The sequence below is a fragment of the Argentina silus genome (genome assembly GCF_951799395.1).
Source record: "Argentina silus genome assembly, chromosome: 6".
Classification (NCBI taxonomy): domain Eukaryota; kingdom Metazoa; phylum Chordata; class Actinopteri; order Argentiniformes; family Argentinidae; genus Argentina; species Argentina silus.
In genome coordinates, this window is record NC_139660.1 from 8134021 (window position 1) to 8161792 (window position 27772).

General features: G+C 42.1%; 1 protein-coding gene across 1 annotated transcript; it reads left to right on the forward strand.

The window, feature by feature from the left end:
• Positions 1-460: 460 nt before the first annotated feature.
• Positions 461-27715, forward strand: tmem131 (transmembrane protein 131; the record flags this gene model as incomplete). Its single annotated transcript, XM_083672211.1, has 41 exons — positions 461-584; positions 7669-7730; positions 8141-8181; positions 12313-12381; positions 13522-13642; positions 14603-14719; positions 14832-14954; positions 15132-15212; positions 15379-15529; positions 15649-15705; positions 15829-15890; positions 15986-16094; positions 16387-16495; positions 16715-16868; positions 16974-17144; positions 17464-17574; positions 17691-17825; positions 18085-18189; positions 18292-18378; positions 18763-18915; positions 19030-19105; positions 19376-19490; positions 19617-19755; positions 19871-19980; positions 20073-20145; positions 20407-20558; positions 20762-20904; positions 21855-22041; positions 23097-23282; positions 23433-23588; positions 23735-24183; positions 24295-24479; positions 24596-24720; positions 24816-24940; positions 25023-25178; positions 25286-25439; positions 25602-25717; positions 25850-25931; positions 26041-26144; positions 26303-26454; positions 26691-27715. The coding sequence occupies 41 exons, from the start codon at positions 461-463 to the stop codon at positions 26955-26957; spliced, it is 5394 nt and encodes a 1797-aa protein (XP_083528337.1). The 3' UTR covers positions 26958-27715.
• Between the last annotated feature and the right edge of the window lie 57 nt (positions 27716-27772).

The window sequence follows — 27772 nt, forward strand, 5'->3', positions numbered from 1 at the left end:
AACAGTGAAGTTGCTAAGCTTTGTCCAATCATCTCAATAGCTCCCCCCCCCACACACCCTCCCTCTCTCTCTCTCTCTCTCTCTCTCTCTCTCACGCACACGCACACGCACACGCACACGCACACGCACACACACACACACACACACACACACTGAGAATTCCATTGAGGATAGAGATGGCTGATAATGCATGCAGAATAGATGCTTGGGCAATCAAGAGAATTTGCAATCAATAGGCTTGAATGTTTTAACTTTTTATTTCATAAATGGCAAGCCCAATCAGTTCATCTTTTCAAAACATGTAACAAGTTTTGAGTAAATCAAAATCATTTCCTTAAATTATTATATGAAAAATCAATACCCTCTCAGACTTCGCAAAGCCTCTCTCTTCATTGGATTGAGCGGTGTTTATATCGGCATGCAAGCAGTTGGTGTGTCATACTGATACCGACACAGCAGCATGGCGAGCCAGGAAAGAGCACAGAGTTTTCTTCACTCATCAACAAGAACAAACATGTCATGCCTGGGAATCCTGCGGTTTTTATTTATTGCTTTCATTCATACAGCGCAGGGAAACAAACAAGGTTTGTATGGTTTAACTACCTATTATTTTTTATTCTTGACGTGTATCCAGAGCTAGCTATTTTTTTTTATTTTTTTTTGTAGTTTTAGCCAGTTGCTAGCCATTCCACTCCGTCAAAGTTGGGTCAGTCTAATTGCTGGAATGTAATTGAACGTTCCATTTCCATGGAACGTTGTTAACCATACGCATTAAAAGTTTCGCGTTCAATATGTTTCATAATGTATTTTTATGATGTCTTCTGATCATTTATGAATTTATGAAAGTGTATGTCTGCACATCTGATACGAACGTTCCATGGACTGTTTTCGTTTCAGGGATTAGTCAAACCCTCAAAGTAGCGAATGCTAGTAACTTGTATTATCGTTGTCACTGACTAACTCTTTACATCAGTAATTGAAATGAATATTGTAATTGTCAGCCCAGAATTTGTTGTTCTGTCGCTAGTTGTATCGCTACCGCTCACAACACCAGGCATTGTAAAAAGCTTTCTGGTGGCTAATAATGTCATTTGTTTAGCTCTGTAATGTTGTCAGACATCATATAAGCCAGCCAGCTGAGCTCAACTCAAGGTGTACTGGGGTGGCTGGGCCGCCAGGACTATCCACGTATCGACTTAGCCATTCAATAACAGTCCCTGGCTCCACTGACAGGCCTAAATGTCAGAGAGGACAAGCTGTACCTTGGTTATGCTAACTAGGTAGCTAGCAAGTTAGCTGGGGAAAGCAACCTTGCTTCTAGCAATGTTTTAGTTATCTACAAGCTAGCTATATCGCTGCTTTCTGTTATGCTAACTAGCTAGCTATATCGCCCAATATGCAGCCATAACGGAACTGGCAAGATATTGCTAGATACATAGCTAACCTCTAGCAGCGAGATGATAGCGTTGAAACGACACGTTGGCCAGCTTACTTTAGCTAAAGGAGAACATAAGGACTGCACTCGTTGCCTGGCTTTTGTTTTATTTTTTAGTAAAGTCAGACCTTCGAGCATGTTTCTTGCCAAAGCAGGATAATTACACAGTGGACAGGGCAGAGGAAGTGCTATTAGATAAGAGTTGATCTGGCAGTGTGGTCTAAATAATATAAGTAAAACATTATTCAATAAATATAATGCTTATTCAAAACCTTATGCAGAATGTGTGAAACAGACCTGATACCATGCCTGAGTCTCTGCTTGGTGCAAAGTCCCTTTCTCCCTTTGCTTTAATTCCTATCACATTGGCTACAACCCCAATACTATGTTCTGTAGGTTAGTATCTTATATGGTCCACAGGTGCATCCTTAGCTCATGCTATGCACCAGAAAAGGGGTGTGATCCTTGCCCTCATCACTGTCACTTTGTGTGCCTTAATCCTAGGATTACACTAGCAGTGAGTCATGCCCTGTAAAGAGCAGCCCAACTTGCTGCTGTGGTAACCCTTTATTATACAGCCCTGATTCATCTGGTATTTACTAGAAACTGTGGTAACAAGGGGTACTTTCTGGTACCTCAATGCATTCAGCACAGCTGGTAACTACATAGTACTAAATGGCGCATAGAGATGCTTGAGTTGTGAATCTTAAAGAAACAGTAAGTCTTTTTACCCAGTTCTTTCTACGTAAGTACCTGCTCAATACCAGGCTGTACACTGAAGGGTCACCGCTTCTGCTTATGGAAGTGTACACTACCGTATTATAATTGACATGGATTAGTGAGCATTCAGACAATTTTGTATGATGAGGCATGAGTTTGACATCTACAGTGCATTCGGAAAGTATTCAGATCCCTTAACAAAATGTGGAAAACGTTGTGTTACAGCCTTATTCTCAAAATGGATTCAATTCATTTTTTCCCCTCATCAATCTACACACAATACCCCATAATGACGAAGCGAAAAACAGGTTTAGATATGTTTGCTAATTTATTAAAAATAAGTATTCAGACCCTTTACTCAGTACTTTGTTGAAGCACCTTTGGCAGCGATTACAGCCTCAAGTCTTCTTGGGTATGACACTACAAGTTTGCACACTTATATTTGGGGAGTTTCTTCCATTCTTCTCTGCAGATCCTCTCAAGCTCTGTCAGGTTGGATTGGGGAGTGTTGGTGCACAGCTATTTTCAGGTCTCTCCAGAGATGTTCGATCGGATTCAAGTCCGGGCTCTGGCTGGGCCACTCAAGGACATTCATAGACTTGTCCCGAAGCCATTCCTGCGTTGTCTTGGCTGTGTGCTTAAGGTCGTTGTCCTGTTGGAAGGTGAACTTTCGCCCCCAGTCTGAGGTCCTAACCTGCTCGAGAGCGCTCTTCATCAAGGATCTCTCTGTACTTTGCTCCGTTCATCTTTCCCTCAATCCTGACTAGTCTCCCAGTCCCTGCCGCTGAGAAACATCCCCACAGCATGATGCTGCTGCCACCACCATGCTTCACTGTTGGGATGGTATTGGCCAGGTTATGAGCGGTGCCTGGTTTCCTCCAGACGTGATGCTTGGCATTAAGGCCAAAGAGTTCAATGTTGGTTTCATCAGACCAGAGAATCTTGTTTCTTATGGTCCTTTAGGTGCCTTTTGGCAAACTCCAAGCGGGCTGTCGTGCTTTTTACAGAGGAGTGGCTTCCGTCTGGCCACTCTACCATAAAGGCCTGATTAGAGTGCTGCATAGATGGTTGTCCTTCTGGAAGGTTCTCCCATCTCCACAGAGGAACTCTGGAGCTCTGTCAGAGTGACCATTGGGTTCTTGGTCACCTCCCTGACGATGGCCCTTCTCCCCCTGTTGCTCAGTTTGGCCGGGTGGCCAGCTCTAGGAAGAATCTTGGTGGTTCCAAACTTCTTCCATTTAAGAATGATGGGGACTACTGTGTTCTTGGGGACCTTCAATACTGCAGAATTTTTTTTGTACCCTTCCCCAGATCTGTGCCTCGACACAATCCTGTCTCGGAGGTCTACAGACAATTTCTTTGACCTCATGGCCTGGTTTTTGCTCTGACACGCACTGTCAACTGTGGGACCTTATATAGACAGATGTGTGCCGTTCCAAATCATGTCCAATCAATTGAATTTACCACAGGTGGACTCAATCAAGTCATAGAAATGTCTCAAGGATGATCAATGGAAACAGGATGCACCTGAGCTCAATTTCGAGTGTCATAGCAAAGGGTCTGAATACTTATGTAAATGTGATATTTCTGTTTTTTATTTTTAATAGCAAACATTTCTAAAAAACCTGTTTTCGCTTTGTCATTATGGGGTATTGTACTGTTTTTCGTGTGTTTAGGGCAAGCCATTAGGCCTAGTTGTTAAATGCTGAGTTTGTGTTGTGAGCGAGACCCAAGTTGTGTTCCTATGTCGGTTCTGTTGTTCTGTTATGCACACCCTTTACAGGACTGCAAAGGACTGAAATGCCAACCGTACTATTTCTAAAGCATCAGTTTTAATGTAGAAAGCAAACATTTTCTCTCTGCTGGACTTGTATTGATGCCTCTCATTACATTTTTCTCATTACATATTCAACCTTCAATGCTACTACAAGATTTCAACTTAGAAGTTAGGAGGAGTGAGGGAATCAAACCAAATCTTTTGGTGTCAATTTAATGTGCAAATGGAGGCACATGGATATTTTCATATGTATGTTTTGGTCTGCTGCTGTTTGAAAGGGAAGGTTTTAGGCCTAGGTCTTGTTCATTCATTATCAGTCACTGTTATCAGACTGTTAATAAATAAGCCATACAAACTGTTAAACCATAGGCGCTCCAAGTCTGTGAGGCATAATGTATTATCAGGTGTGCTTCTGGTGCTAGATAACATCTTGTTCTTTGTGACAGTTAGAGCCACGTCCCCAAGATTACTCTTGACTTCCTGTCTGATCTTTATGCCAGACATTTCCATGTCTGAAATTTCCAGGTTTGATTATTTAGGCCAGGTAATAGGCTACGTCTAGGTGCATTATCATTATAAAAACTAAGAACAAGATGTTCTTTAAGTTAACCATGGCAGATTTAACGTTGCGATTTTTACAATATTTTATGGAAAGGAATGGAACAGAAACTTATTTACAGTATTCAGTTAGGATGGGGAATGATTGGACAAGAATCATACCTCAAGTTTCTTGAGATATTGCAGCTCTCAGATAGCTTCAAGGCGGATGCCAGATACAGGCAGTTTGTGGGTTTTGCTGACCTCAGCACATGGCACTAACCGCAGCCTCTGCTGCAGGTCATGCTGACAATTTGTCAAACATGTCATTGCAGTCATTTTCATAAATGGGTTAGGCTATGTATTAAACATGTTAACAGTACTTTTCTGCAGTTATGAGTGAGAATCCTTTTGTACCAGGCCATATACACACTATAAAAGTACATTGTTTGATTTGAGAGAATGCCTGATTAGCTCCAGGTTGGGTTGGGTAAATGATTTAACCCAAATGAGAACTTTAATTTTTAGTAGCTGTCAGTGACAAATATGGTTTAATTTACATAGGTATGTGGTCAAAAGTATCGTCGTCTTCCATTTGTCAAATGTACCTGTCTCTAGCCTAAGACCAGTAATGCGTAAATGTGATTATCAAGCCCAATGTGTGACGATGAAAAGTGTTTGGCTCTCAAACGCCCACAAGTTGTATGTCAGTTATTTCAGCCCCTGCACTCAATGGAATCTTGTTGATGTGTTCTATATCCAGTATCAGTCTGAAATCCTTATGTCATCACTACATCCATAGGCTTTCCCTGAGTAGCCTTCGATCAGAGAGATCACAACTAGATAGCTTGTCATGATGATATAGCTTACTAATGTCTTTCAATATTATATCTGAACTTATATGACAGATTTTTTTAGTGTTGCTTATTACAATTTACTGGACAGCAGCTCATTTATACTGATGTATGATTGTTTGCTAACCTTAATTAATATACACTCACTGAACACTTTGTTAGGAACACCTGTACACCTTCTCGTGGTGGAGGTGGTGAAATGGTGTGGGAAATGTTTTCTTGGTACAATTTGGGCCCGTTAATACCAAAAAAATCATCGCTTGAATGCCACAGCCTATTTGAGTATTGTTGCTGACCATGTGCATCCCTTCATGGCCACAATTTACCCATCTTCTAATGGCTACTTCCAGGATGATAATGCACCATGTCACAAACATTTCATGAACATGACAATGACTTCAGTGTTCTTCAGTGGCCTTCCCAGTCACCGGATCTGAATCCAATAGAACATCTTTGGGATGTGGTAGAACGGGAGATTCACAGCTTGAAAGTGCACCTGAAAAATCTGCAGGAATTGCGTGATGCAATCATATCATGGACCAGTATCTCAAAGGAATGTTTCCAACATCTTGTGGAATCAATGCCATGAAGAATTGAGGCTGTTTTGAGAGCAAAGGGAGGCCCTAGCGAGTATTAGTATAGTGTTCCTAATAAAGTGTTTCATGAGTATTTAGACCCCTTCACTTTTTCCACATTTTGTTGTGTTATAGTGTTGCAAACACAGTTATGGATATGAGAGATTATTTTCCATTAAGGGATTATTTTTGGCCACTTGGTTATAGACCAATTTTGTAGAGTGACTGAGATGATGTTGTCCCATCGATTTTTGTAAGTATCCCCAGGCCTCAGGGTAGAATTCCTGTGCAGTTTTGTTCCTCTCCATTTGCTCAGTTTGTAATGACAAACCTCATCCACACAGTGTGTAATTGATTCCTACACAAATCAGAGACCCTATAAAAACAAAGATATTAATTCCAAAATTACATTAACTATTATCCTTGCATTAAGATGGACTCAATTCAACTTATTGAGTGATTTGTTGATGACATTTTTGCGTTTTAGTGTCATAGCAAAGGGTCTGAATACTTATGTACATGAGGTATTTCAATTTTAATAAATTTACTGAAATTTCAATACATGTTTTTGCTTTGTCATTCTGGGATATTGTGTGTGGATTGATGGTAAATTCTTTTAATTTAATACATTTTAAATTTAGTCGAAAACACAACAAAATGTGGAAAAAGTGAAGGGGGTCTGAATACTTTCTGAAGGCACTGTATATTCGTGCCTCTGGCTGAGACCTGTGTAATGCTGTGACGTGTTCCTCTGATTGCATTGAGTGCACTTTTATCTGACTCTGCTACTGCTCTATAAACTCCACCCCCCTCCACAACCTAATAATAGCCCTTGATGTACAGTTAGAGGGAGAGTTGAGGGTGGTCCCCTCACTGGCACAGTTTAGGGTGCCCTGCTTTTGTCTTTTGCTAAGAAAAGCTCACACACTTGTCAGAAAAGATGATATCACTGAGGCCCTGAGTTGGCGATGAATTCAATTTGGTTCCCGCTCCCACTGGAGAGGAGCCCTGAAAAAGTGAATATGTATTCCCCTCATATGACAGCAAGTTAGTTCTACACAACCACAACTTATAAAACTGTGCTGCAGGGCTGTTGTTGGGTTTAGCCTGATCCAGTGTCTGAAGTTGATCTTGTTGACTTTAGTGTTTTGAAAGTTTGTTGTTGGCTATGCAAAGCAGTTTCAATATCTAGGCCTAGTGTACATGATGACATGCAAACTACCTGCATGCAATGCTGAATTTCCGCCAGGTGTCATTTTCTCAGATGTATGGTCATATCATGTGAAGGGGTACCTGATCAAATTACTCTTCAATAACCTTTATCACCCCATCTCCCATGAAGCCTGTTACTGTCCAAATTGCCTCTGGAACTCTCATGTCTTTAATTGACAGTAGTAGTAATAATAATAGTAATAAACTTGATTTAAATAGCACCTTTTTAAAACAGTGTTACACAGTGCTTTACAAATGTGCAGATAAAATAGATATGCAAATAAAAACAAAAAATCAAAAGTTATGAGTAAAATCTTAAAATCAATTCTAAAACTAACAGGTAAGTGTAGGGAGGTGGTCTCTTTTCCTAGTTCTGGTTGAAAGCCTAGCTGCTGCATTTTGGACAATCTGTAACCGTGAGGGACTTTTTATAGAGGGAGTTGCAATAATCTAAACGAGTTGAGATGAATGCATGGATAACTTCGGCAAATGACAAGAAAGACATGTAAGCTATGTACTCTAATCTCATGGGAAATATTTCTGTGCTTGTCTTCACAGCATTCATTCAGTCAGACACAATTCTAGAGGTGCTACATTTTGGTGAAGGAGGCCTCTTACAGGTAAGCAACATAATGCCTTCTAACTCTGGGTGAAAAAACCCTCAGTCTTCACTTTTATCAGTTGAATGCATGGCTACTGTTGTGTGCTTTCAAGACTCATAGCAAATCTGTGTTTGTTGTTGTTGTTGTAGTAGTGTTGAAATATATAAAGGTGTAAAAATAGCACCAGCAGCACTGCCCATCAGGATGTTCTGCTATACTAGAGGCAGGGCTTATTTTAGCTCAGCAGAACTTGGCTTCAGTGAGCATGGCTTGTAGATGGCCTCCACTGAATTTAGCTCATTTGGCAGCTTGACCAGGGTTTGCACTTGACACACACACACACACATACACACAGTAAATACTGTATACATGCATAGGCAACACACACACACACACACACAATTAATTGTTATTTCATCTTTTTGCAGACAGAGTCCGACATTGATCTTAGTTTATATCATCAAAAAAGGTAGGTCTTCATTTTGTATTCTTCCATCAAATTTCCTGCCCTCAATTATGCAGTTGGACTACAAACAAATGACAGCATGTGGTTTAGATTAGATGTGTCATGCAATGCTTGTATTTACTCACTAGACACACTGTAACCAGGCTGTAGTACAATGCTTAACCCTCAACTCTCCCTGTCCCCACCCTTAGGACATTCTGTCTTGTTCTGAGAGAGTCTTTCACTCACTGTCTTAACCTCATAATCAGTCATAACCGGCAGCACAATCACAACAAAGCAATTTATTGTCCTGGTTGTATCAGCATAATAGTGAACACAGAAGTCTGTGTCTACATGCAAATGGGGGAGGAGATTATTTAGTTTATTATTATTATTATTATTATTATTATTATTTTTAATTCCTCAAGCCAGTTTCCCAGCTGCTTTGTACTATGGCTCCCATTCAGTTTTCTTAACCAGTAAACCCTCTCTGGGTTTCAGGATAGGCTGGCTCTTTCTCTCTCAGGTCTTTAGGTGTTTACTAAGTGTCTTTCTGTGATTGGCTAGCCTGTGCTGCATGTTTTAAACTTCTGAAGCTAGATATAGATACGCCCAACAGGCGGAGATTCTCTAGAAATGACTACTGCCAGATCAGCAAAAAAGGCTGAAAGCCAGTGACAGCATTAGCTGCATTTCTTTCACTAGAGCATTGTGAAACCATATCTGAGCATACAACATATCTGTTTGAACACAATGCTTTTATGCAATAGGCTACATATCCTGTCTCAAATGTATTTCATAGAATAGTACATTAATTTGTATAGATTTGAGTTTCTCTCTCATATATTTAGTGTGTTCACTCCCAGACCCAGCCTAGGGGTGGAGGCCATATTCCTGTCATAAGTGTTGCTTCAGTGTGCTTCTGAATCCTAAAGCATCCCATCCTACTGTTTGGTAGTAAGCCTGAACACTCCTTTTTTAAACAGTGTCTGATGGTAAATTTATTGGAGATCTGCTTTTTATGAAGCAGATAGAATTAGTCTCCATACCTTCAGTTACATCTTATTACTACTGAGCTATTTATTGTTCATATTGTGCTGTGTTTCAGAGGAGGATGTAAGACAGATTGTTTTCATGTCTTTAAAGATGTATGCTTATCCAATCATCTCAAACTGCATTTCACACCACCTTTTAGGTTCTGCTTTACGAAAAGAATCAGTACATGTCATTTTAATTGGTTATATCAACTGATGTCTATATGTAATTTGTCTGCTGATGACTGTCAGTATCTTGTGTGAGAGGAGGTCTTACATTTTTCCCCCCCAACCCCCTGTCCTCGCAATGGCTCCCAAGTATTTTCAGCCTTGCCTTTGAGTTTCAGCTCTGAAAAGAAATCAATCGCACTGCTTTTACAGTCATTTCTGTGTGTCTTTGACCCTTTGGCTTAGGGAAGTGGTTTTGCGGGCGCTGTGCCAGAAAGTATTCTCTCTGTGGCTTCATGCTTTCTCCTCACCACCTAGGCCTCCTATCTGTGTAATCGGACCATTGTTCACTATTCACTGTGATATGTGAGGTTTTTAACGGTCTTTAATTATATCTGTTACTCACAAGCTCTGGCTTGTGTTAGGATGGCCTTAACTAGAGGTGGTCAAGAAAGTTGCGGTGACATCTTTGACTGACCAATTAATAGCTTTAAATACTGGGGTGACAGGATCTCCCTATGTCAGGCTGTGTTATTCACCCTGCCAAAGGTCAGCCGGACACTAGGCTTGAGCCATCGGCACCAGCTAATGCGGTACATCTGGAAATAATTGATCTAGCTTTTGGGAACTTCAAGAAGGGAGAACATTTTAAATCTCCCGTGTGAGGGTCTTCTATAGACTGAGACCTCTACTGACAAATCACATGTTTGGGTTGGTCGATGGCTCAGAATGAAGGTGGAAATTGCTCTCTATAAATCTCATTGGCTAATGCAGACAGCTAGCTAACATCGGCAAGCCTCTAGAAGTTAGTGACTACATTTGTGTCGGGGAGATGTTGGCGATAAATTCTGAAGATGAATAACAACAGGCGACATGCATGTCTTCCGTCTACTGCCCGCCCCCCCCAAAACATCAACTCAGTTTGAAGACCATAAGCCTCCATATGGCAATTTGTGGGTGACAACATGGCCGGCCCCACAAGACTAGGCTGACACTGCAGATGGAGCACATCCAGATCAGAGGCCAGGAAACCGAGACCTACAAATCAGTTTCTACTGGTGAAGGCCCTCTCCAAGAACACTCAGTGGGCTGTCTGAAATCTTCCTTTGGTTAATTTGCCTGAACAAAGGCATCACATACTGTTCTGTCAATCATCATGGCACCATAATGATAGACAAATCTGTCAGGGTAAGCTCAGAGAGAGAACAGCCCTTGGAGCTGAATAAGACGAACTACTGTAACCTAGTCAGAAGGGAGTGGCCTGTTTTGGACCTAGGTGCTAAGTAACCGCTATGACTCATTGGTCACGAGAGCTCAAATAATGCAGTCATGTCCAGGATTAGGGCATTTTTGTGGAGCAAGGCAGATGCAGGCTGTGTTGACAGAATATTTGTACATAAAAAAAACTAAAACTGACGGAGCTTTGTGATGAGATGATAGTTTGTTTACTCCATGTTTTTTTTACACAGCTTTGGCCTCATTTGACATCATGAATTGTTTAACTTGACAGACAAGAGGGATGCATGCACAATTGTGTTGTATCCAGCTCTGTCTGAAAAATGTCCTGAAAGAGAGAGATACAACACATACCTTCATCTATTTGTCTCCAGTCTCTTTACAAAAGTTCAACCCTTTTCAATGTTCAATTGTTCAATGTGTGGTATGAAAAAATTAGAAAGCTGCATGAAAAAAGTGACTCCAGTAATAAAACAATGGGTTCAATCTGTGTTTGGTGCATACTAATATTACATCCTCATTATTTCTCAAAATAAAATACACACATTATCATGGAACAACATGTCTTATGCCATTCGCTTGTAGTGGATGCGTGTCTCCATTGTCAGAGACTATTTGAATTTGCTGCCAGCTTGCTGCCCTACTGACACGTCCTCACCTGGGGACAAGCTCAACCCACTCTGGTGTTTTCACCAGGGCCAATATATTCAACCCTGGTTGAAAATCTTGCCTCAGGTTGGCAAATCCCTTGGTGCCACAATCACAATCAACTGCCTTACAGTATCAGCCTCAGGGGAAGGAAATCCAGCCCTGTCTACAGCTAGTGCAGCTCACTGGGGAGCTTCACATTGTCATCACCATTGTGTTCTCCTCCACATGTAGGTTGGGTGGTAAATGGGTGAAATTCATCTCTGGTAAATTGTCTAATCTGCAGGGTAATGTTAGAGTAATTACATTTCAGTGAGCTCTGCTGGCAGAATTTGAGCTGCCTAGCCATTAACACTGGTACAAAGAATGTGAATGAGTGAGTTTTTTTTTAAATGGGTTCACAAACAAGACTAGACATTAAGAGCACTATCTATTGTGTTTTTGAATATCTTGGGACTACAATTTGACATGAAATATGAAGACGCAAATACATGGTTAAATGTGTTGTATCGCATGGCCTGAATTTAGGCTTGGATGTGTGTACTTTCCTTATATTGTTTTCAAAGTTGATTTGCATGAAATTTACATATGGCTCATAAAAAATATCTCTTGTAAAATTATCTCTCCCTTTTCATTCAATTTGGCCCCTGAGATGATTCACTGCTGAAACACACCTGTCGCCAGGCAGGTTTGGTGGGTTCCTCCCCTTCTCCTGTGCCCTTAGTTCACACCTGTCTCTCTGTTGTTTTTGGACTGCCTGCATGTGAGAGAGAAACACTACACTTACGGGGCTTTTACCAGTCTAAGTGTGACCATGAGAGAGGCAACTGTCTTTTCTCTTGATTCTATGGATTTGTGCAATGCATCTCTATGTGGAAACAGTGTTCCACAGCTGGAAGCAGTGTTATCAGAGCCTTCATGTGCCTCTTTTGGAGAAATGGGAAACACAGAGTGTTGATGTCTGTGTGTATGCATGTTCATCTTTGTTTGAGATGCACATGATCATGGACACTAATCTTCTTGGCCTGCTGCTTCTACTGCTGTCTCATGTTCCTCCTCTCTCTTCCAGTGCATCCCCACACCGGGGGAACTGCAGACCCATACGCTTTGAACCTCCAATGCTGGACTTCCACGAACAGTGAGTATCTGAGCAGTTTCCTCCATTTCACCCCATGTGTCATTCCCTTCCTTTCCTTGATGCCTCGAGTAGTGATTCAGTGTCACAGAGAAGGGACGCACAGCCCCCCCTCCCCACCCCCCCAGTGAACCAACCCAGCTGTCAGCCTGTGCCCCCCCCCCCCCCCCCCCACCCCCCCTCCGTCCGTCCTACTTTCCCAATAAACAACCCCCTTATCAGCTGTGCTTGTTTGTAAGGAATCGGCCTGTAACCTTGAGAAATTCTGTTTTCAACAAATGGCAATAAAAGGCGGGGTTAATTTATCATTCGCAATAAATCTCTCCATGTAATCTTGTAAAGATACGGTGTGACATTGGTGAGCTCAGAGAAAACGTTTATTTTCCTGGTAAACAGGCGGGTGTTTGTGCACACTTGACATCATCTGTCTCATTTGCATTGCGACTGCTCTATTTACCCCTCAGCCGCAGTAAAACCAGTAGCTAGTCCAATAGAAGATGAGGAGGCTCAGGGGTTTCAGACCAGAACCCTGCGCTAACCTCCTGATTAGGTGTCTGTGCAGACTGTGCCCTGATTTGAAACCAAATACCTTGATGACAAGCCACTGAGAGGAGCTTACTTCAACTTGTTTTTGGTTTCCTTTTGGTTAGCCTGGCAAGTCATGCTTCTCGGCTCCTAACTTGGAGAACAAGACTACCTTTTTTAGTTGAATTACATCTTTACACCACTGATTTGCCCAATTTAGCATTTCTCCTGTCTTTGTGGAAAATGAGACGACACTTGCAGTCTCCCCCGTCCCAGCCTCTTTTGACAACCTTGTCTCAATCTTTCCTTTCCTTGGATAGCTTTTTTCCCGTCTTTTTTTCCTTTAGCCCAATTCTGGCCATAGTTGGATTATGTGACTATTTTACCTCTTGATTCTGCTGTAAACCCAATGCTATTGATCTCCTCTTTGTTACTTTAGAGATGCTCCTCGTATGGTTAATAAATAACTTATTAGTGCTACATTATTAACACTCCTAAGGCTGTCATTGGTATTTACCAAGTATGTAAATTTAGCTGTATTGATGATGATGTGTACAATTTTATATGCTTATTATGCCGAATTATTTGTCCTTACACATGTTAATCATTTCTCTATAGGCCTGTTGGGATGCCAAAAATGGAAAAGGTTTATTTGCATAATCCTAGTTCAGAAGAAATTAGTTTGATATCAATATCAGCAACAACAGCACATTTTCACGCATCCTTTTTCCAGAATAGGGTAAGTAAATGTCAACTTCAAGAATAACTTGCCAGACTATGTTGTGTAATCTGAACACAACTAAGGGCTGTGGGTATTGTGACTTCAGAAATGCTGAACTTGTGTGTGTGTATGAGCAGCTTTACACTCTTAACTCTCTATGGTGTGAACATTGACACTGCTGCTTAAAAAGTGTTCATTTATTGTACATGACTGTCATCACCACAGCATTGAAAACAGCAGGCCTTCAGCATGATCCTTAGATGTAGCCCTAGCAATAGAAGTGAAGTCATTTTTCACGTTCTAGCAGTGTTGGGCAGTTGCCTCAGTAAAACAGCTAGCCTAATTAAAGGAAGACGTAGCCGTGCTCATGACTGTAATAAATTAAACACATCACACCTGTTGCTGACACACTCATAAATTGCAACCTCACACTGCCCTGTGAGCACTTTTAGGGGGGTTTACATTTGGCCTGGCCATACGTTACTGGCTATTATCTCTTACTTTTTTAAGTCTCTGGGAATAGTCCTGAATGTACATTTTCTCATTTTCCACTACTGTTTGTTATGGTCAGTGAAAGCTCACAAGATTAGGTAATTGACACTGGGCTTGGGCTGTTTAACTTGTAACCAGGCTGACGGCACTGGAAATACATTGTCATAAGGAGAAATGCTGTGCTGGAAAATGAACTAAAGGGTTCTCAAGCCAGATTTTTGTCAGACAACAAATTAGTTAGCAAGGAAATCTAAGAGGCTGTTTGAAAGACTTAACATAGTAATACTGCGTGTGAGGGGCTCGGTAGCAATCAACCCCTGTCCCAGTTGTCAGAAAGCTTGGTATTTTGGCATGCTCAGCTACTGTAGTCATCTTAGGTCGAATGTTGTGTTGTTGCCGAAATTAACTACTGTCTGTATTGCCATGTTAGATCAGATAATGCTTGTTAATGCCTAGCCAATTGATTTTAATCTCCTTCTCTTGCAGATAATTCCACCAGGGGGAAACACGTCATTTGATGTAGTGTTTCTCGCCCGAGTCGTAGGGAATGTAGAAAATACTTTATTTATTAACACATCACATCACGGAGTGTTTACATACCAGGTAGATCCACGCATACATGAACACATTCATAACATTTCTTCAAATTAAAAGCCAATGATTGTAAACATTTGATTACTAAGCTAATGTTTTGGTTCCTCCCACTCTCATTCAGGTTTTTGGGGTAGGTATACCTAACCCTTACAGACTACGGCCCTTCATTGGGGCCAGAGTCCCAGTAAACAGCAGCTTCTCCCCACTGATAAACATCCATAACCCACACAGTGAACCACTGCAGGTAACCATTCATGCACCCCGATTCATATGAACTTCTTGTTGATCAATATTGTCCTGGATGGACACTGGTGAAGAATTTGCACATTGCCCTCCTCGCACTGTAAATCTATTTATATGCGCAGCTGATTAATGTCACATTGTTGTTGGCTCAGAGGGTGTTGTCTTTATTTGCCCTCAGGTTGTGGAGATGTACTCTAGTGGGGGTGACCTACATCTGGAGCTGCCCACAGGCCAACAAGGAGGCACCAGGAAATTATGGGTTGGTTTCAAGTTTTTCATGTGACCCTCATCAGTCCAACCCTAAATGGCCGAGTGTTAGCTAGATGGCTGACTTAATCTATGGATTTTGTGTAGATCTAAGATTTGAGTTGTCCTAGCTGCCAGTACTCTGTCTTTAGAGTTACTTAAGGTGTCTCTTTTTTTAGGAGATACCCCCATTTGAAACAAAAGGGGTGATGAGAGCAAGCTTCTCCTCACGAGACGCAGACAACCACACAGCCTTCATCAGGATCAAAACCAATGCCCCCAATGAAGACCAGTTTATTATCCTCCCTGTAGAGGTGGAGGTAACCTCAGGTGAGACTGTCACCATGTCCCAGTGGTCCTGTGGCCTTAGTGCTATACAGTAGTACTGTAATTCTTCTGATGGTTCTCCATCTGGTTCACATGGATGATATGGTCATTCTGTATTCCAGCACCTGGTATATACTCCTCCACAGAGATGCTTGACTTCGGTACACTACGGTCACAAGGTATGTCGAGTTTATTAACACATCTAGAAATTATAAATGGCTACCATTTTAAGTCTATATAACCTTGACTAACCCCTTCCTCTCGTCTTTCTCTTTTATTTGGATAATTGGTTGATGTTACAGATCGACCAAAACAATTGAATTTACATCTTCTAAATTCAGGAACAAAAGATGTACCAATTACAGTAAGTAACTTGGTGCTTACTCTACCCAGAAATGTGTTTAGCCTTTGTCAGAACTGTTTTCAGCTAGTCAACTAATCTTCTGTTTTGCTTTACAGAGTGTACGGTCAACGCCATCAAATGAAGCGGTTACGATAGAATTCAAAGCAATCACGCTAAAAGCAGGAGAGAGTAGATATACCAAAGTTGCAAGTATTAATTTTGATGGTAAGTGCTGTAATAATTTAAATCACAAAATTGTGAAATTAACTTTAATGTTTTTCTCAGAATAAAGCATTGAACGAAACTCAAGGATCTGGCTTGATCTAGTTAATTCCCAATTTGTTAACCTTGTGAGAATCAATTAATGTAAATTGCATTAGATGATCAGATGTTTAACCTCTAAATGTGTGTCATGGGGTTGAATACCATTGTGCTTTCTCAGATAAAAGGAGAAAAAGGAAAGAAATTCTTTTTTTTAATTTTTTTTTTATCTAATGCTTCTCATTTTTATTACCAGCATCAAAAGCACGAAGACCATATCAGTTTTCTGGTAAAATAACAGTGAAAGCAAAAGAGAAAAGCTATTCTAAACTTGAAATCCCATACCAAGCAGAGGTTTTAGAAGGGTGAGTGCTTGTTTGCTCATTTCTTTTGACAGTTAGGCCCTACATTAAAAAAAGTATTTCAAGATAAATAATGGATAGTATGTTATTCTAACATATTCTTTAATCCATGATTGATCACATCTGTCTTAGCTCACAGTTCAGTTATATTCCTGTGGCATTATAACTTCGCTCTGTATGTTAGTCACATCTAACCTCTATTCTGTCCCCTGTCTCTCATAGATACTTGGGCTTTGACCATACAGCCACCTTGTTCCACATCAGGGATAGTCCTGTTGACCCAGTGAACAGGCCTATATTCCTCACCAACACCTTCAACTTCGCTATCCGTATTCACAACGTGTCCTTGCCGGAAGAGGCCAAAACCATGTTCAATGTGAGTATTAATACTGAGGTTAAGAAGAACTCTCTCAGTTCGCATGTTAAAACTGTTAACTTGTTGAGCACAATGATGACATTTCTGGTTCTCTTGGCATCGTAGGTGAAGAACTTCAGCGCACCCATCCTTATCCCTCCACATGAATCGCGGTACATCTTCTCTCTCCTCTTCCGGCCTGTCCGACCCTCCATCCACATTGACAGCAACATCCTGCTAATCACCAACGCCTCAAAGTTTCACTTGCCTGTCCGGGCTTACACAGGCTTCCTAGAGGTACACGCTGGGATAGTCTTGAATGACATGCGTTATGGGAGTGGATACTAAAGCAAGCTAACATGCCTAGACAGGCTGCACTTCCCATCCTGCAGGGGTGGATTGCTATTGCAATTTCCATCATCAGCAGCGAATCTGGCTTTACTCTCACCTGTCTCGTGAATTTCCTCACATTGTCACAGTTTGACATTATGTAGTTCTCAGGAAGAGTAATGTTTCTCAGTTAGAACATATTGTTCTGCACTCTAAGCTTGTTGTACTGAAGAATTGAGCCTTTGTAATCTAGCTGTCTCTGTCCCATGTGCTCTGCTCTGAACAGCCTCTGGTTCTGTCGCCCAGCCTGAAGGAGCACCTTTTGGACTTTGGTGTGCGCAGTGCCACAGAAACGAGCAGCATCATGTTTGTGGTGATCAATAGTAATCCTATAGAGGTGAGAGGCTGAGAGAACTCTATTCAGTATGACTCTACCCCCCACCCCACCCCACCCCATCCCACCTACAGCCTACCCTCTTCTGACCTCTGTGTGTCCCATGTCTGGTCTTCCAGCTGGAGATCAAGTCTTGGCTGGTCACTGGAGACAGCCTGTCTATGGAGCTGCTGAGGACAGAGAGAGGGAACAAAACAGTGGCTCTTGGCCGGATCAGAGAGCTACAGAATACCTCTGCCTCCCATCACAAAACTGTAAGAACCTCATCCCTCCTTGTGTGCTGTATGTTGGAATGACTTGTCTTGCAGTGAACTTGTTTAGTCTGTCACCACACAATTTGGACATTTCCCTCAGTGTGATGCAAATGGATAGCACAATAGTAAGTATAGTTCCTGGAAGCAAACAGGATTAACAATGCAACAATATTTACATCTGAAGTAGAAATTAGTTTGGCAGTTTGTCCGTGTGTATGTATGGAAAGTGTATGAAAGATCTTTGTGTGTGTTTCCTTAGGTGATATTAGCTTCTGGCTACTATGCAGCATTCAGAGTGACCTTGGTGGCTAAGGCACTGGAGGGCATGTACGACGGAGCAGTACACATTACCACAGATTACGAGGTATGATGACAGTCTAGTGGTTGTGCAATTCTGCCCCTACACAACCTTCACTCTTTGACTTTTCCAAGAGTGAGAGTTTTAATCTTTTTTTATTTTTGTCAGATATTAACCATCCCAGTGAAAGCTCTCATCGCGGTGGGGACGTTAAACAGCTCACCCAAACACATCATTCTGCCACCGTCCTTTCCAGTGAGTAACCTCTGTTCACCCATGATCCCCAATGGCTTGGATCAGAAATGATTATACTGAAAAAGATCTTATGTATTCCGATGATATAAGGGCATGTCTGAATGTTTGGATTTCATATTGCAACTCCTTCATGTATTGTGAAGGGTGATACCCTTTAGACATGAACAGTATTAAAGTCCCTCACAGTGTCTCACTTGTTTGCCTGAGGAACTCTGTTTTCAGGAGTCTCTCCTGTACTAACAATGCGCAGATCAGATTTCAGACATTCGACGAGACAACCGAACATTCTGACAAAGAACCTCCTCATTGTCTTTGCAGTGTAGACAAAGTGTGCTTGGCGCAGTCACATGCTGACATGTCTGTGTGTGTCTTCTCTGTCCCCAGGGGAAGACAGTTCACCAGAGTTTCAGCATTCAGAGCTCGTTCACCCAGAGAGTGAGGCTCCAGCAGATCCGCTCTCTCACTGAGGATGTGCGCTTCTATTACAAAAGACTCCGCAATAATAAGGATGAGCTGGAGCCCAAGCGCAAGTCAAAGGTGTGCCTACCTGTCCCAGAACCCTCTGACAATGCCTTGGTGTTTAGAAGCAGTGTATTACATGGAGTTTATTTTGAAGATGCAAATTGATGCATCTCTCCCCCTCTTTTACAGGTAGCAAATATTTATTTTGATGCCAGCTTGCAGTGTGGTGATCACTGTTATGTGGGATTACCATTCGTTCTGAAATGTGAGTATTTTAGATGATAGTTTTAATTGCATAGCCCCAGCTCCAATGTAAATCTCAATTATATCCCTTTAAACAACCAATTTACTTAAACACCTGTAGATTAACTCACACCTATGAGATAAATTTGCAGTTCACCTGTCATTTGCAACAAGGTTAGCTTGTTCTAGTGCCAGAATGTTCTGCTACACTTTCCATCACAAGAGTAAACCTGGTCTGCTGGTTTATTGCCAAAGAGAATGGTCTGTTGATGATATTGTTTTCTGTTTACAGCGGAGGTGAGACCTCATGGCCTGGCCTTGCAGGAGGATATTTGGGACGCTGATGTGGATTTGCACCAAAAACTCCTCAGACGGTGGAGAGAGCTGAAAGAACGCTCAGGCCATGAGTAAGTCATATGACGCAGAGGGGCTCTTTGGCTTTGGTTGATCAAATTTCACAGTTACTTTGTTGTTCCACAGATGCAAACGCTTTGGCAAACATCATGGGATGTTTTACTTTTTTTTTCTTGAAGGGTTGAGGCCATCTTTGAAGTAAACACAGACCTTCAGAAAAACGTGCAGGCGAAGATTACAGCACAGCTGACTTGGCCGTCGTTGGTGAACTCTTCTCAACGAATTTTGTTCCCCCTGACCAACACCAACAGTTCTTCTGTGAGTGTGTGTGCACGCACATACACATACACACACACACACACACACACACACACATTGTGTGTCACTGGTCTGGAGCAGGTAGAGCTCTGACTCAAATCCCTCTCTCTCTCAGGAGGAGGAGGTGGTTCTAGAGAACCCTGCCGATGTTCCTGTCTTTGTCCAGGTACTCCCGTTGGCTCTGTTCCCCAACCCCTCAGTATTTGCTGGGAAACTAGCGGACAGGTAACAACTATCACCTCCCACAACACAAGGCATCCTTCGCTTAGTAGGCAAAGTAAGGGAAATGGTAACCTGTCACTTTCATGTCTCCCCAGGTTCCCATTGGGAAAGTTATCCAACATCAACATCGACACACATACTCTGGAATTCCAGGTCAACAGAAATCTAGTAAGTATCGCTGGTCAGGTATTGGGCTTCAGGTTGACTTTGTTGTAATGCGCAACCACTTTTTTTTTTTTTTTATCTTGACATATATTCTTTCACAGTAGTAGAAACTTAATTCTACGTTAATTTAGATGTAATTCATGATGAATCTATTCAAGAATTCCAAGAACCTGCTTGTTCAGCATTGTATATGGTGCCTGTATTTGTGACGATATGTGTAATTCCGATCTTTCTGTAACGGTTCTGTGTTTCTCTGACTGACAGACATCCATAATGAAAAGCAGCACAGGGTTTGTGGAGGGATCAGCACGACCCTTTGTCTACAACCTCCTCCTCTTGCCTGGAGAGGTCAGGTCCTTCAGTGTGAGATTCAGTCCAGTCAGCAACCACAGTGTCTCCTCCCTGCTCATAGTCAGGTGTGTTGCATGTGCACATTCTCTGAGCTTTACACCAGCCTCACCTGGTCACCCCACGTGTCCCAATGGTATAGAGTCATACCACCCCTGCCTGTGTTTACAACTACCCATGTTTTCATTAGGTGAGAAGTATGCTCTTAGTAGTTCTTGGGCATGACTTGTGGTGGCCAGCATCAATTATGATGTCATATTGTGTTTTGCAGGAACAACCTGACGGTGATCGACATGATCATGGTCCAAGGACAGGGCACCACAGAGAGCCTGAAGGTTGCTGGGAAGCCTCCAGGACCGGGTAGCTCACTGAGATTTAAGATGACTGAGGCCTTGCTCAAAGACTGCTCAGAGAGTAAGTTTCTCTTGATTAAGACTGAGGCCCTGCTCTGCACAAAGACTGCACAGAGTTTCCCAATACTGGAAGCAAGATATTATGCAAAGTCTGCACAGAGAGTGAACTTCCTTGTACTATGACTGAAGTGTGTGTGGGGGGATGAGTTTAGAGGAACCCCAAGGGAGAGCTCTGACTGAGAGATACAGAGCATTCCTTCAGAGTGTGGTCCCCATTTATGTTTATCAATTTATTCACTGTGAAGATGTGCAAGTTATCCACAATTATGCAATTTAATTTCACCAAGATAGTGATCTAATTTCCTTGTATTCTGATTTCCTCATTCTGGTCTTCGACATAGCTAGAGGATTCACAAAGGCTGTGACTGAATGCCCATATTGCAACCTGTTTAGTAGGTGTTTTCAGTATGCAAGATTTAAGTTTTGCATTGTGAAATTCACTAAAATTGATTATGTATAAAACACTATTCCGGAAGTCCTTTCCGATATTAGCCCCACAATTCAATGGGTCAGGGAGGCGGGCATTAGTGAAATTGAACCAATTACCATGAACAACATGGTTGAGCTATAGATGACAGTTTCTCAGTATCAATGAGATGTGTAGTATGTTGAAATTCATAACCTACTACATACATTTTACTAAATAATAGGCTCTAAATAGTATGTCGTTTTTACTTTTAGTAAACAGTAGGCAGTATGAGCTTTCGGACACGGCCATAGACTACCTCAGTACAACAATCTTTTTCTTTTTTTTGATCAACCACAACCTTTTCAAAAGCTGTGTCTATTATGGTCCCTACATCTCATGACCAGTAAACTTGGTGTACTCACACGTTACATTTCATGATTGACAGATTTAAAAATCAATTGTGTTTCTAGTACTCTTTGTGACATTGGGAATGTATTAGTGTGTAAACTGATATGCTACCTCTCTGTTCCAATTTTGTGCAGAATCAAGAGCAAAGGAGCCAAACTTCACTCTCAGAAGGACCTTCAGAGTGGAAAACACAGGCTTGCTCCCAATCTACATCAGATCTGCCGAAATCAACGGACAAGCATGTGAAGGATATGGATTCAAAGTTCTCAATTGTCAAGAATTTGCACTTAAACCAAATGCTTCGAAAGACCTTGTCATACTGTAAGTGAGCTAAATGTGTCATGTTTTATGGTGCAAAAACATTTTCTGTAGATGCAGTCAAGGTTTAATTCCATAGATTTGGTCCTGTCTTAAAGTCTAAGGTGGAGCTGTGGTCTCAAAAGTAGGTCAGCATAGGAGACGGGCATTGCAACCTACCTCAAGTCACTGAGCAAACACCATCAGTCTCGTGTGTGTGTGTGTGTGTGTGTGTGTGTGTGTGTGTGTGTGTGTGTGTGTGTGTGTGCCTTTAGCCACCTTCAGTGTGTGAGCTCTCAGTACTGAAGAGGATGAATTGGCCCTCTGTTCCTCAGTAGCCTCCCCTAACTGTGCTTGCACTTCTCATTTCCTTTTACCCTTTGAAGACTACATGAACTCTGTGGTTGCTCATGACAAGTAGCTTTCCAGCATAGGAGTCTGTGTTTGTTAATAAATCATTGCAATTGAATTGGGAAACTTGTACTTAAAGTATGATTGTGCAAAGGGGGTTTACTGGTAATTTCTTCAGTTCCCTAAAGTAAGTGCTGGACTGATTGCAAAAGTAGTCTTAAGTGTTTGTAGTTAGTCATCTATTCAATCATACTGTGGATCATCGTGCAACTATTGCAGGAAGTAAATGGACTTGCTATGAGGATAGCTAAGATTCTTGCATGTACAAAATAATGAGATTTAGGGACTATATCAATGGTGAACTATTGAAAAATGTGCTTTCAAACAAGTTTACAGTAAACATGTTGTCCCCCACGAATGATGTAGAGCGTTGTGTGGAATTTCAGTTGTTACTATAGTATCCCCTTGTAACCGACTTTGTAACCCCTCATGTAATCAGTGTAATTTGGGATTTTCAGTTGTTTACTATAGCGCCCCCCTTGGGCTAATCATTGTAAATGTCGGACCTCAATGGCAAGACATCCATAGTCCCCTCCCCAATTTCGTTGTGTGGGGACAATTATGTGAAATGCCCCTTGAACCATGCATCTTTTGTATGTAAATTCATTATAATAGTGTTAATGTCATCTATACAAAGCAGCTATTGACTGCATCTCTCACTTTCCTAGGTTTACACCCGATTTCACGTCATCTCGAGTGATCCGGGAGCTGAAGTTGATGACGGGCGGGGGCTCTGAGTTTGTGTTCGTCTTGAACGCTTCCCTACCCTACCACATGTTGGCTGCGTGTGCAGAGACCCTGCCCAGACCCAGCTGGGAGTTAGAGCTCTACGTCATTGTCTCTCTCATCATGAGGTTAGCATTGTTCTGGATGTTCCCAAGTAGTCAATGTAGATCATTGGTGCAGCAGTATTTTCCAGTACGAGGAACTTTGTCACCCCTTCATGTAACCTACTATCTTGTTGCAGAACATGCTGGTGACTAATATCAGGCTTTTCTCCTCAGCTCCATGTTTCTCCTGGTTATGGCCACGGCTTACCTGGAGGCACAGGGTATATGGGAGCCTTTTAAGAGACGCCTGTCTGTGGAATCCAACTCTCCCATGGAGACTGGGAGACCCTTTGATCTCAGGGAAATCGTACGAATTCAAAGTGATGCAAAGTAAGTTAAACATGGCATATATATATACATACATACATACATACATACATACACACACACACACACACACTCTCTTGAAATGTTTAACAGAGTAGTGCCTTTTCAGTATAGTTGTTAAAGCATTGTATGTGTTGTTGTTTTTGCAGCTTGAATGATTATACTGACACACACCAGAACTCAACAAGAGGAATGTACGTGTCTGGAAATGGTGCATCCCGAGTAGGGGGCCGGCAGGGCAACAGCCGGTCCTCATTGGACCCAGACGTCCAGAGGTCCAGGATGGGCTTCGGCCGTTCATCTATGCAAGCTGCCTCCTCCCAGTTGGCCAAAGGAGGCTCCATATCAGGTCAGGATGGCCCCGCAGTTGCATGCCAGCTGACTAGTCGGAAGACACGGAGTTCCAAACAGCAGCAGCAGGCTGCAGGCATGGATCTCCAGAGTCAGGGCCAGGCTGGGCCATCGCTGCCCCACAGAGCTCTGTACTCTGAAGACACAGACTATGCCAACCTGCTAGGGGCCATGGATAATGACCTGGACCGGCCTGAGTCGCCCCCTCTAGAGGCTTTACAGGAGCACAACTCTACACAAAACAAAGGTATACACGTTAAACTTGTGGTAAATAGTGCTGTCCTGATTAGTGGAAGGGCAGAAGTTCCGTGTGGTTGCTCAAATTTAGAGAGATTGTGTGTATTTGTCTTGTTTGTAGTGCTGGAATCTAAAGGGAAACTGCGTGGGAAAACTAAAGCCCAGAAGAAGAGGGAGGAGAAAGAGAGGAAAGCAAAGGGAAAGACTCAGGGAGATGAGCTGAAGGATGTGCTCGCTGACAATGACGACAGCTCCTCAACCACCACAGAGACCTCCAACCCTGACATGGAGACCAGCATCAAAGAGGTGTGCATACTTGGGCAACACAGACATCTATCTATCTATCATATATATATCACACACACACACACACACATTGTGCAAGCATGATGAAGATCTTTTGTGTCCTTGTTTCCTTTTAGGAACCAGTGAAAAAGAAAGGCAGAACAGTAACCCCAGAGAAAGAGGAAACTTCAGTCTTCCTCACCAAACCCAAAAATAAGAAACAAGGAAATGCAAAGAAAGAGAACCAAGCTGATAAATCCAGGTGTGTGGACCTTGACACAAGTGCTAAGCATGTTCCCCTTGACTTCTGTAGTGCTCAACTTTTATTGACCATAACATATTCCTGCTTTTTCTCAGTTCCCTGGAGCTGCCATATGTCACACCTCTGGAAAACAAACAACGCAAGACCTTTACATCTAAAGCCCTGATCCACCCAGCACTCACCAGTGTCCCTAAAGCAAGAACTCTGCAGAAACAGAGATGTGAGTTTTATCTGCCAAACCTGCTCTTTTGTTCTGGATTGTGATTTGCATGGCTTTTAACAGTTAAGGGTTCCCTTTTTAGTGCCCTGTGGGAAGCTGGAGGATGGACGGCCCTCTCCTCTGGTGAAGTTGCTGTCCAACGGCTCTGTCCCTGAGCTCAGCCATAGCAGTAGCTCCGAGGGCGAGAAGGAGTTTGCTTCTCCAGAATGGGATGTCCCGCTCCCCAAAACCAGCAACCGTAAGTCGGAGACCTGCTGCCCCAGGCCTGGCATTGTGGTGATTTTAGGTTTTAGATTAGCCTCTCTTAGTGCTGCCTGACTCTCCCCTCCTCTCTGCACTGTGCAGAAGCAGATAGTCTCCAGCAGATCTCCATGCAGACCATGAATGCAGACCCCTTCCTGAAGAGACCCATCTCAGCCAGGACCTGCTCCCCTCCTCCCCCCGCCTCTCCCAGCTTGGTGGCCCGAGGCTCCTACAGTAGTGTTCTCAATGCCAACAGGTACTGTAATCTCCATACCACATCAAGTACTAAACAAATGTACCTACCATACATTGTCTTTTTAATGTCTGTGCATCATCTTTAATTAAACTAATCCTCTGAAATTAATATAAATAAATTGTCAGCATTTTCCTTACTCGCGCCTCTATTTTGTATTTGTAGTGAGACGAACTTGAAGAAAGCACCAGGAAACATGCTGGCTAAAGCCACCTCTCTCCCGGGTAAAAATGGGAATCCTACTTTTGCAGCTGTGGCTGCCGGATATGACCGAAGCCCAGGTGAGAGAGACAATACCTTACTTTCTGCAGTATTTGGAGAAGGTGTGTTCATGACCCATTTGCACTTAATTTGTGATAGTTTTGTTTTTGACAAGATGCGAATCGTGACCTAAAACGTGTGGTTGTTTTCAGGTGGCAGTGGCCCAGGTAAGACTGAGGCCCAAGGGAAGACTCTAGCCCACATGACTTCGGTAGAGAGTGACAGTTCTGACAGGTAGATATATTTACAGTTCACACCTTGATGAAAACAATGAAAAGACAACACACACATATTGAACATTCCCTAAATATAATAAATGGATCATTGTATATTCCCTCTATAGCTCTGGATTATGGAGTCCCATTGACAACACCAACAGCCCAAGCTTTAATTCAGTTAACTCCTTCTCTGCATTTGGACCCAACAACTCTTTCAACCTAACAGGAGGTAAGCAACTGGAATCAGAATTGTCATTGTGACGTAACAGTTAGAAATACTCCTGTAATGAATTCTGTTGAGTATATTTTATATAGATATCTATATAGATATACTGTTTAGTGGTGAAGGGTAAGTTTTTTTTTTTTTTTTTTTATCTTGTTTTTCAGTATTCAGTGGAATGACATACCCAAAGACTTCAGAGCCCCAGCAAAGCTGGCCTGAGTTCAGTGCTGTATCCTCCTCCATCTGGGACACACCAAGCAGTGACCCCCTGCACTCCTGGCCTAGTAGTTCTGGTTCCCCCACGGCCCCCACTGCAGTAAATACTCTTTCACCATATTATGATGATTTGAATTGGGGCCATTCAAAGGAATATTCTAGAATGTTTTATGTAAACAAGCTTAACGTTAGATAATGAAATCAATGGATAGGCTAGCGATGATCAAATTGAAGATTAGAAATCAGTTGGTTTCTGCCTTGTAAACCAGGATATTTGGTCTTTGTAGTAATAATCATAAGCGCACTAAAATCCTCTTTCCATCTCTACTTGTGTAGTCCATTTTGGGAAACACACGGAACCCCTGGTCAACAACCACACCCTTCGGCAACTCCATCTGGTCCACAAGTGGAGACTCTGCCTTACACTCCTTCTCGCCATCTACAAACTCACCATCTCTCACGGACCTGGTCAGCACCCCGGCCCCATCCACTCCAGCCCCCACTGAGATGAGTCGCACCTACAACCCCTGGAGCATGTGGCGACCCACCCTGAGCAGACGGAGCTCCGAACCCTGGCCCAACCCAACTGACAACGGCAACTGAGGAGCAATAGCACATGCCCTCGATAAACAAAAAAAACATGCCATGGTTTTGGTTGTTAAACAGTACTTTGAATGCTAAAATAAGTTATTTTATCAATTAAATCTGTCTGAAAATGATGGTTTAACATTTTGATTTGGTAGCATCAGCACCAAGCCCCTACTTAGGTCTCTGCAGTAAAATGCTTTTTTATTCAGGGGGAGAGAAATGCAAACTTTGTTTGGATTCATTTTTAGCAACAACCCTAAATTTAAATAAAAACATCTTGATAGTATGGAATGTTTTGCCCATGGAAGGATCTTTTTCTCTCCGATTTTAGATGTTCCATGTATTGGGTAATACTGCACTCTTTTTGGAAGTTTGGTATATGGCCCAGTACTACTAAAAATGCAGTATTACTCTGTTGGAATAAGCACTTTGTGTGAAGCCACATATCTGTTTTAAGGTTGTTTATTTTTTTTTTCATTTTTACCCATTTCTGGCCTAATTGTATTTTGAAAATAGGTTGCATTCAGGACAGCTTTTCAGTAATTATGACATCCGAGGCATCCTTTTATCACCAGGGTCCCATTTAACAGTTTGGAACTGTAAAGCCATTTTTGTTTCAAGTTCTCATGGCCAAATTAGAAAAACATCATGGGATTGATGTTTCTTCTTTTAAAATTCTCTTCTGCTGAAAGTTCAAAGAGCTTTTTTGTTGGAATTGATTTTATTTTATTTGGTTGAGTAAAAGGGAATAAAGAATACTTGATTAAGTTTGAGATTTGTACTGTACATCGCTTACATTGTCACCAAATTGAAATAAAAAGCATCAGACT